The sequence below is a fragment of the Octopus sinensis genome, linkage group LG11 (genome assembly GCF_006345805.1).
Source record: "Octopus sinensis linkage group LG11, ASM634580v1, whole genome shotgun sequence".
NCBI classification, from domain to species: Eukaryota; Metazoa; Mollusca; class Cephalopoda; order Octopoda; family Octopodidae; genus Octopus; species Octopus sinensis.
Genome location: NC_043007.1, coordinates 32425416 through 32436936, shown reverse-complemented (window position 1 = coordinate 32436936; position 11521 = coordinate 32425416). Strand labels below are relative to the sequence as shown.

Here is an 11521-nt window from a genome sequence, read left to right as displayed (position 1 = left end):
CCGCCAAGGTCGACTTTGCCCTTCATCCTTTCGGGGTCGATAAATTAAGTACCAGTTGCATGCTGGGGTCGATCTAATCAACTGCCCAGTTCCCCCTTGCCCCAAAATTTCGGGCCTTGTGCCTAGAGTAGAAAAGAACAATTATATTATACACACATGCTTAACATCTTTTAAGAATATATTTTGTATAATGTTTATTTTTAGTAAAACTTAAAATGTAGTCTTTGATTTGTTCCTTATTTGTATTGTAATTCCTTTACTTCAGATTTTATATGATAAACTAGTTGTGAATATGTGTGTGTGTGTATGCTGTGTTGTGTGATTTTGTGTGTGGGCCAACAGTTGGGCCAAAAGCACACACAGTAGTGGTGGTGGGAAATGCCTCGAAGTAAGTAAAAGAGTTGTGCTCCAGCACAACTACAGGTGCATGGCTAAAACGAGTAAAAGAATATATGTATATATGCTTTATTTAAAAACAGCAGAAATATAACAAAAGCTGTTACTCGGAGTTTCACGTTCGTCGGACAGTTTTGTTAAAAAAACATGAAACTCCGAGTAACAGCTTTTGTTATATTTCTGCTGCTTTTAAATAAAGCATATTACTCTACGTCTGGTATTTGAGTACTCTTTTTTCCACCTTGTTTCACATTCATGTGCTTACTCTGGTGTGTGTATATATATATATATTTTATGATTTTATATATATAATTTTATGATTATATATATATAATTTTATGATTTTATATATATAATTTTATGATTTTATATATATAATTTTATGATTATATATATATAATTTTATGATTATATATATATAATTTTATGATTTTATATATATAATTTTATGATTTTATATATATAATTTTATGATTTTATATATATAATTTTATGATTTTATATATAATAATTTTATGATTTTATATATATAATTTTATGATTTATATATATAATTTTATGATATATATATATAATTTTATGATTATATATATATATATAATTTTATGATTTTATATATATAATTTTATGATTATATATATATGAAATTTTATAATTTTATATATATCTATAACTTATATATATAATTTTATATATATAGAAATATATATTGGTGTGTGTTTGTATGTATTGGATTTAGATTGAGCTTTGTCATTTGTTTTCCTGTTTTTTTTTTTTGATAATTTGTGTGTGTAAAGAATTATACTTCTCACATAGGCACACACATTCACACACGCTCTTTACATGTTCTGAATAAATACATTTTTAATATTTTAACATTTGTGCAATCTGTAACGCTGTTATTTTTAGTAAGACTTAAGGAAAGGTACTTTGTATTGTATAAACTAGTTCTAAGTCTGTGTGGGTGTATGAATGCCTGTGTTCATGTATGGTTAAACGTCTGTGGAACTAAAGATCTGCATCTTGTGTATGACTGGATTGTTAGTGACTCCGACCCCCAACAAGTTTACTTGTTTAGGAGGGTGATTTGGGGTACCCTACAGGATAAGAAAACATAACCTGTCAAAGAGTCAATGGCCAGCACCCAATCCACTTTGTAAAGTGGTTGGTGTTAGGAAGGGTATCCAGCCATAGAAACCATGCCAAAGCAGACAGTGGAGCTAGGTGCAGTCCTCTGGCTGCCAGCTCCTGTCAAACTGTCCAACCCAAACCAACATAGAAATGGATGGACGTTAAATAGTGATGATATATATATATGTGTGTGTATGTATATATAGATTTGTTACATGTATGTATATATATATATATATATATATTATATATATATATATGACCGCGTGTGTATCGTTGGCGATTTTCTTTCCCCTGTCTTCCCTTCCTTGGATCTTTCCTTTTCCTATTTTTCTGACGAAGAGCTCTGCTTGAAACGTTAAATCCTCCTTTCTTTCCTTTCCTGAGCATCCAATAACACTATACTTGTTCCACATCCTCGTGTTGTTGTATTTTCATGTTTGGATTAACATATATATATATATATATTTATATATATATATATATATTTTTATATATATTTTATATATATATATATATATATTTTATATATATATATTGTGCCGGTGGCACGTAAAAGTGAACCATCCGAACATGGTCGATGCCCGTCCCCCACCGGCTGGTTCCTGTGCTGGTGGCACGTAAAAAGGACCCACTACACTCTCAGAGTGGTTGGCATTGGGAAAGGCATCCAGCTGTAGAAACCTTGCCAGATTAGATTGGAGCCTGATGCAACCTACTGACTTACCAGTCCCCAGTCAAACCTTCTAACCCATGCCAGCATGGAAAACAGACGTTAAACAATGATGATGATATGTATATATGCATTTATATTCTCCCATGTAAATCCACAGGACAGACAGACTCTCTCACTAGAAAATTTCAGTGTTTATAGCTTTTGGTGGTATCATTCCTGTTTTTCTTGTTGCTGTTTTAATGGCTTCAAACATTTAGAGAACAGCAGATGTGTTGCACAAGCATTTGTCACCATAAAATTTCATGTGTTGGTTACATTTTGTGCCATTTTCATTTTTCCCCTGACACAAAATAGGACTCAAGCTTTTCGGAACCTGAAACGGCTGTAGATTTGTATTGGCAGTTGAGATGTTAGATGTTTCTTTGACGACGATATGATCTCTACTTGCATGCTTCTCTGGCTCATAGGTTGGTTGAAGTGCTGCCAGTGTGTAGTGGCACCTTGGTCTTAAACAGGCTCTCGTATGTCTTCATCAGCATTATCATTGGGACCCACAACAAGTTGGCACCGCATCGGTAGATTTTAGCATAATGGGGGTCACACTCGATAAGATATTAAGATGTTGCCATCCACATAATTTGTGTGTGTATTGACATATATGTTTGTGTATGAGTGTGTGTGTGTGTATATATATGTGTATAAGCATGTCTATATATGTGTGAATGTGTATATGTGTGTGTGTGTGTATATATATATATACATAGTCCCACCCATGCTAGCATGGAAGGCAGATGTTAAACGATGATATACATATATAGATATATTTATATTTATTTATATACATACATACATGTATATGTGTGTGTTTGTATACATATATGTGTATGAGTGTGTATGTAGATACGCAGACATATCTGTGTGTATCTACATATATGTAGATACACAGATATAAAATTAATTTTGAACTTGAATTCCAAGTGTCACTTGATGGCTAATTCAGCCACTGATTGAATTAGCCGTCAAGTGAAAACAAATTTTACTGGTGTTGAGTCCCCCGTCATTAAATGTTTGGTTGTTATTCTTAAAATTGCTTCAGAATATCAACCGTGTGCATACATGTGCTCTCCCACGCACTGGTATGTGTGCGCACAAATTCAAATGCACATGTACATGTGAATTTCGGAAGCAGTTTCATTGTTTGTTGTTGTTTTTCTCCTAGAAATAATTTGTATGTATATGGGGTAATTTAGAAGTATATTATTACACATGTATATACACATGTACATATACACATGCACACACTTCAAACTTAATATGTTTTAGGAATAAATACACTTTTATAAATTTAAACACCTGTGCAATCATTTATGATATTTGGCTGTTTATAGTAGTAGTATTATTTATGAAAATGCACAGACCGTTTTGTAGCTTTATTATAATTCCTCTACCCTAAACATATGTGATTAACTAGTTTTAAAACCTGCAACTTGTATTTTAACGGTCCTTTAATATATCCTAGTTTTTAAGCTAATTTCAACCAGTTAGTAGTGTTACTATATTTAGAAAGTATTAGCTGTCATATAAACATTTCTTCTCCAGATAATATTATCAATTTTTACCAGTTTAGAAGTTTATTTAGCAATAAAATAAATTAAAATCATTATGGGTTATTTATATTAATTACTAAAAACATTCGTCAAAATGTTAATATGTTTGTTCACAAAAGTGTGCCACCATATTTTGTTGTGATTTGATAGATCTGCTAAAATATATTCTTCGTTACTTTCATAATTAATTAATTAATTTGTAATTTCTTTAAGTTTGTTATCCTTTCTACATGTACAAGTTCTGTTGTAACTGTTTTGATAAATTTAGGCTATTTAAATTAGTTAATTCTTTAAAAGGTTTTATGATGAAAATGAAAGAATTTCAACTCATGTTTGTGTTTCTTTTTCTGAATTGTTCACAGCCCGGAAAGTTTATTATTGAAGTTAAGGACCTTTCAAACTATGAAAGTTACCCCATATGGAAAATTGAAAATGGAAAGATGTTACACAAATATGAATTAATCATAGAAGATGGGAAGATTCGACACCGAGCTGTTCCTACAGTAAGCACTTCTTCATTTTACAATAAAATGTCTTCTGTATTTATTATGAATTATAAAAAATTTTTTCTCTATCGGTAATCTTGGATTGTAGAGTGACCTGCTGTTCTTGAGGAGACCTATTGAGTCAAGTACATTAACAACAACATCAGAATGAAAATCAAATGGAAATTGTAGTTAAGACACCTGTGCCGGTGACACGTTAAAAGCACCGTTCGAACGTGGCTGATGCCAGCGCCGCCTTGACTGGCTTCCGTACTGGTGGCTCGTAAAATGCACCAACCGATCGTGGCTGTTTGCCAGCCTCCTCTGGCCCCTGTGCCAGTGGCACGTAAAAAACACCCACTACACTCACGGAGTGGTTGGCGTTAGGAAGGGCATCCAGCAGATCAGACTGGAGCCTGGTGCAGCCTCCTGGTTTCCTAGACCCCAGTCGAACCATCCAACCCATTCTAGCATGGAAAATGGATGTTAAACGATGATGATGATGTAATCATGTTAGTGATGTTTCATTTACAGTTTTCAATGTGCTTTTTATTTTGTATTGTGGTAGGGTCATTATGCCAATAATCAACACATGCACCAGTTCTGTTTCACTTCTTTATTTGTCAGTTTATGCTGGAATTACTGTAAACTTTCTCAGACTATTGAGCAGCATTTCTTTGAGGATCATCCCAGCTGTATATATATATATATATCAAGAAATCTATCAATAGGTCTTGCATTGGTTTCTATCCCCTATCTTGAATATGGTGTCATTCTTCCAATCTTGTTAGACATCACTAACTTCCTGTGATTCCTTCCAGCATTAACAAATAGAGATATTGAGTTAGCCCTTTTAAATTCATACAGTATGCAGTGTCTGGTATGGATCTAATCTAAACTAATTTTAAAAAGGGGGCAGCCAGTATAAGTTTTTGTATAAAGTAATATGCAAAAAAATGGGGGGAAAAATTAGAATGTAGAAATTTATGCTTCCTTACCATTAGAATTGAAAAAGTAGTCTTGAAGTGATCATGTCAAAAATGTCACAGGATTTTCCTTCCAACCTAACAGTAAATGGAAAATCACAAAAACTTGCTAATTTACTTTCAGTGACAAATCAAATGCATTTATATATGGAAATCATCGTCAAGTTTGTTTTTAATGCCTATTTTTCCGCATTTGCATGGCTCTGATGAATTCATTGAGACAGGTTTACTATGACCAGATGCTCTTCCTGTCATTAACCTTCGCCTGTTTCCAAGTCATTTGATATATCTCTGGTCTGTCATACACTAACAACCCAATGGCCAGGCATATTTTCATGAAAGATTGCAAACAAATGGTATCTCTGGCATGATGGTAACATTTCTTTTACAACTAGCCTCCAGTATCAAGACAAGGAGATACAAACACTCCCAAACATGTGCAAACACTCACTCATGCACATGTACATATGCATGATGGGCTCCTTTTTAGTTTCTGTTGTCCAAACTCTTTCATAAGGCTTTGGACAGCTTGGGGCCATAGTAGAAGGTATTCACCCAAGGTACCAAGCAGTTCCCATGCTCACAAAATAATTTGTAATGATGAATGAATCTGTTTCAGTGTTTCCTAATCTTCCATTTCAGTACTCCAGTTGGATGCCAACCCTTCGTCAACAGTTCAAACCAATTAGAGCGAAATTAATATCTCAAGGTTTCAACAAAGAAATAGTTGAAGTTGAAGAACCATTCCGGCCCAAACCTCCTAATGATGGCAGGTAGGATTAACTGTGTCTAATTCTAAATTTTTATTCTAGAATAAACAAATCCCAAATTCAGATTCAGCCTGAAAAGTTACTTCAATATATTAACTGAAGGCACGCAGCTTAATGGTTAGTGTATTTGGCTCATGATCGTAAGGTGATACCTATTCCCAGTAGCACATTGTGTCCTTCAGCAAGACACTTTACTTCCACTCAGCTGGTAAAAATGAGTGGTACCTGTTATACGAAGAGGCCAGCCATGTCACATTCAGTGTTGTGCTGAATCTCCCTGAGAACTACGTGAAAGGTACACGTGTCTCGGCCACTTGCTCATTAATTTCACAAGCAGGCTGTTCTGTTGATTGAATCAATTGGAACCCTTGTCATAAGTGACGGAGTGTCAGTCAGCCAAATTTGAAAATTTTTTACTTAATTTTTATAATTATCAAATCTGACAGCAACCAAATATTCTCTACAAACAGAGACCTTTAAATCATCCATCAGTGGAACATGAGAACATGGTTTCTTTCCGTGTCAGCACACAGACACTAACTACACAGCTCAAGAAACATGCTTTGAATTTAATCCATTACTCGTAACAAAAGCTTGGCTGGTGCTTAACTGTGTGACCTGGTAGCATGTAGTACACTTTCACTAATAGTTGCAGTTGGTTATGTAGTTGCAAGTAGGTATTGCTATCTTCTTGGGTCTCCTGCTTATTGATCCAGCAAAGCATGAAGGGTGTGACAGCCGGAGGGAGAGTCAGCTGGGATTCATTTTAAGCTGGGCAGAGTGGATCAATGTGAAATGTAGTGCCTTGCTCGTCAGAGACACACTGCCCTTTCAGCTCCAGGAATTGAACCCAAGATTTTGTGATCGTGAGGCCAACACCCTGTCCATGAACATACATGCCTTCATAAATAGCACAAAGCTAAAAAATATATCATAAACCAAGTTATTATCATAAAGATTGGGTTTCTTTTGACAGAGACAATAATATTCAAGTCAGTATTTATTAACATTTGAAATTGGCCAAATTTCCTCAGCTTTCAAATTACTTTATACATTTATTTAATTTATTTCTCCTTTTCCAGAAGATTCTGTGCATTTCATAGCTCATTTAATTACTTTCAGAGTTATTTAGAATTATAATTTAGTCGACTGCAAATTGACTTTCCACTTTTCATTATGATTTTTACCTTCATCTATAAATATTTTCCATGTTTGTCAACAGCAGACATTTTCTGTGGTAAAAACGATTCTCTTTATAAGTATTTCCTCCTAAAATTCCTTTTCAGTCTGGAGAGACAATATGAAGATGACCCTTTAGTAGAGTCTTTCAACATATACATGCGAATATTCTTGAGCCAGGCTTTGGAATCTAACTTCTTAAGCATCATCATTGCTACTAATGGTAAGATCTCTCTCTCCTCTCTCTCTCTCTCTCTTCCTTATTATAATAATAATAATAAAAGGACTACATCACTAGTCTTGTAAAATTTACTTTATGTTATCCTTGATATGTCTTCTTTATATGCGATGATGCTTTTTCAGGATGAGGTTTAGATATGGATTGACCATATCGGTGGTCTTTTCTATGCTGCTAAGATCCTGTATGTTAAGTGTCCTTTTCGTCACCAGTAGCAACAGCATTTAATGTCCCCGTTCCTGGCATGGGTTGGACAGAATCTGTTTGGTCTAATGACTGCACTGTCCTCCAGTGTCTGCTTTGATATGGTTTCCACAACTGGATGCCCTTCCTAACACCAGCCACTTTACAGACTGTACTGAAGAATTTTTTTTTCCATTTGACTGGCACCAGTGAGGTCACCATGCAGCTTAGCCATTCAAGAATTTGAACCTGGAGATCTCCATTTCCAGCAACTTCGAGGGACACCTCCCAGTGATGTCGGGCGTCAATGAGGACCCCTCGACTACAACCAAAGTTTTTTTTTTCCCAAGGTCTGGGGTCTCCTGCCCCTAAGCCCTAGACCATCACCTAATCACCCTTACCCGTCTTGTTGCTTAACAACAGCAACAACCATGCAGCTTATAAGCCTATGAAACCCAAAGCAGGGGCACCTTTATACTAGGAGATAAGGGGTTAAAATACGAGAAGGAGCAAACAGGTTCTTGTTGCAGAGGAACAACATGGCTATTCATCCTTAGAAGAAAAGATGAGAATGCTTGGGAGGAGTTGCAGAGATAACTATAAATGGTAGCGATTTGCAAATGTAAACGATAAGGATTATAATGTGATGTATGTAATTTAACTGTTGTGCTAATTGTCACAATGTACAGATCTTGCACACTAAATAATAACTGGTCATGATATATTGATGCAAATCTAGCAAACGTATGCTTTTAGATGAAAGGCAATTTTTAGTGCTGTGGTATATAGACCCGTTTCTCTCTTAAGGCTATGTGTCTTTCATTGATGCTAGTATTTTCCATGTGGTGCCAAACTAGATCTCTTCAGACAGACAGGCATACCTAAATTCTAAATAAAATTCAATCCAACTTTGACAAGCTTAGTGCATTTGTGACTGTACACCATGTCCCACGTAGCTACACCATGTCAGTGAAACCTTGGTATATCCAGTATCTAAAGTTGTGGGTCATTCATATAAGCATTTCCTATTACTAAAACACTTCCACGGTGTCATTGTTTTCAAATTATTTTTCATGGGAAGCAAATTTTTTGCTTCACATGGTTATTTTTAATCCCTTGTTAAAAACTTTAACTGTCAGAAAATTTCATTTTAAAAATATTATGAAAATAAAATATCCTCATATACACAATATAACTTGGAGCTTTTTCTCACCTCTTTTGTCTCTATTTACAATAACATTGCTCTTTTGTTTTTCTCTCTTTTCAGACCAATTTTTTCTGAAAGCCTTGCAGACAATTGATAGCCTAATTGATATGAAAGTTAATGAAATTGATTCAAAGGTCCGGTGGAACGACAAATTTAAAGTAGGTTTATATTTCTTAACATTACTTCCTTATAATTTTGTAAATTTGTGTAATATTCCAGTTTAAAGTTTTACCCTTTAGTGTTTAAACCGGCCATATCTGGCCAGAATATTATCCTTTATGTTCAAACTTATGAGATGCAGCCTCTCACACCTACCCTGCAATGTCATTCTACAAATAAGCAATCACATCATCGAAATCTCAAAGCTATGAGATATGGCACAATTAATTCAAAACAATGTGAATAAATAAGTATTACATTTGGCAGAGTAATCTAAACACTAAAGGGTTAATGTTGTAAATGTACTTTATTTTAAATTCTATTCAAAAATGACTTATTACTTAAAACGATGTCTTGGAGAGATGTGGTCATATTTACCAAAAGTTTATTATTGAAAGCTTTATATACGTCACCTGTTTTCCATGTTAGAGTTATGCAATCATAATTAGGTGGAGGTGGCATTCAGCAGTAACTAAAATGAACATTAGCTAAATAAAAGAAAATTGTATGTAGTAACTAGTAAGAATTTTGTTGGCATTTCCATATTATTCTAATTTAATAATTTGTCATTCATTGTACATACAACCAAATTTGGTATTTGTCTGGAGTGTGATGTGCCTGAAGTATTGGGGTGGAATTCTTGAACAAACTTAATTTAAAAAACTATTTTCCACATAAATTGCTTTGATTGTGTTAAATCATATTTAACACATTTGAGTGTATTCTGACATGATTAGACATTTCACTGTGGAAATAGCCTCAGGAGAAAATTTTTATGTCTTCCAGCTGCATGTATGAAGTACTCTATATTGTAAGTTAGCTATATACAAATTATCCTTGCTTGCACAGGGTTTGTTGATTGGGAGACATTCGTCTCCCTAGGTAGAAGCTGCAAATTTTATATTATTTTATGCTTACTTTTGTAAGTGTTTAAGTTAAATACCTTTGCCCCACTGCAACAGCCATGAGTTGAAATTCCCCCTCTATTTACATAGAGAATGACAGGTGTGTTAGGGACACTATGTAATAGTAATTATTACATATGAACAGTTGACCCCTGTTGTATGAATGAGCTGACAGCTTGATGACTTGGTTGGTAGCTGTTCTCTGTTGCCTATTCCTTCTGTAAAGTTGATTTACTTATTAGTTAACAGTTTCTTGGTGCCAGCTAACCCAGTTTGAATCAATATATATTTGAATTCAATCTGCTCACCACCGTTGGCATATGTTGGCACTCCGTCGGTTACGACGACGAGGGTTCCAGTTGATCCAATCAACGGAACAGCCTGCTCGTGAAATTAATGTGCAAGTGGCTGAGCACTCCACAGTCACACGTGTAGCCTTAATGAAGTACTCGGGGGAGATTCAGCGTGACACAGAGAGTGACAAGGCTGGTCCTTTGAAATACAGGTGCAACAGAAACAGGAAGAAAGAGTGAGAGAAAGTTGTGGTGAAAGAGTACAACAGGGTTCACCCCTCCCCCCTGCCGGAGCCTCGTGGAGCTTTAGGTGTTTTCACTCAATAAACCCTCACAACGCCAGGTCTGGGAATCGAAACCGCAATCCTACGACCGCAAGTCCACTGCCCTAACCACTGGGCCATTGCGCCTCAAATATATACATGCTTGTAATATGCAGGATGCAAGTGTTACTTCAGGACATATTTGGTAATTTAATAAAAACAATTCCAAACTTGGAAAAGCCAACTGTATTTTACTAAAAATTTGCGCACATGTTCTTGATATGCTTCCTTATAAGAATATTTATTCTATGAATCCACCTTTAACTTCAACGGCTGTTTCAATTCAGGATTGGAATCACTGACATGTCTGCGCTAAATGGTCCTTTTATATTTTGGGCATCACCTAGAAATTAACGACCTTCAGTAAAGCTGTGTTGATTAGTCTCCCTTCCAACAATGCTCCAAATATGGTTGTCCCAGTCATTTAAATCTGGCAAGTTTGGAGGCCACATGTTCGACATTACATGGATTATATAGATTGTCTGACATCCATTCATGGGTTATGTGAGCTTTGTGAGAAGGTGCGGAATCTTGTTGAACCCCATATGGCCTTCTACTGCATATTTCATCCATTCAGGGCTTAACAGCTGTCTCCAACACCTCACTGTATCCAGCAGCATCAGTTTTAAGACCCTGTTGGTAGATGTGAGGGGGGAAATGATGTATGGACTTCATCACCCACTACACCTAAAACCAACACAGGGGCTGGAAACTTAGTGGACATCACTCTGGGGACATCAGAAGGATTTGCACATAACAATCCTTCAGATCTCCTTTAGACTTTTGATCTTGGTCGAAGATTTTCTCACCAGAGCAAAATCCCAAGAATGCCATGATCAAAATTTCAAACCAATATTTTGATAAACAAAAGTGGTGAGCAGACCGAATCATTACTGTGCTGTGTGAAATATTTAGTGGTATCTTGCCCGTCTTTAGGTTCTGAGTTCAAATCCTGCTGGGGATCAACTTTGCCTTTCATCCTT

At 35.5% G+C, this 11521-nt stretch overlaps 1 protein-coding gene across 4 annotated transcripts in view; it reads left to right on the top strand.

Annotated features, from left to right (window-relative positions):
* Positions 1–11521, top strand: part of LOC115217116 — a 175808-nt gene that overhangs the window by 156096 nt on the left and 8191 nt on the right. For all 4 annotated transcript variants that reach the window (XM_029786718.2, XM_029786717.2, XM_029786716.2 and 1 more), the window contains 4 exons: positions 4173–4313; positions 5924–6054; positions 7338–7453; positions 8919–9016. In XM_029786718.2, the coding sequence (XP_029642578.1) occupies positions 4173–4313; positions 5924–6054; positions 7338–7453; positions 8919–9016 (486 nt within the window). The remainder of the gene's footprint in view (positions 1–4172; positions 4314–5923; positions 6055–7337; positions 7454–8918; positions 9017–11521) is intronic.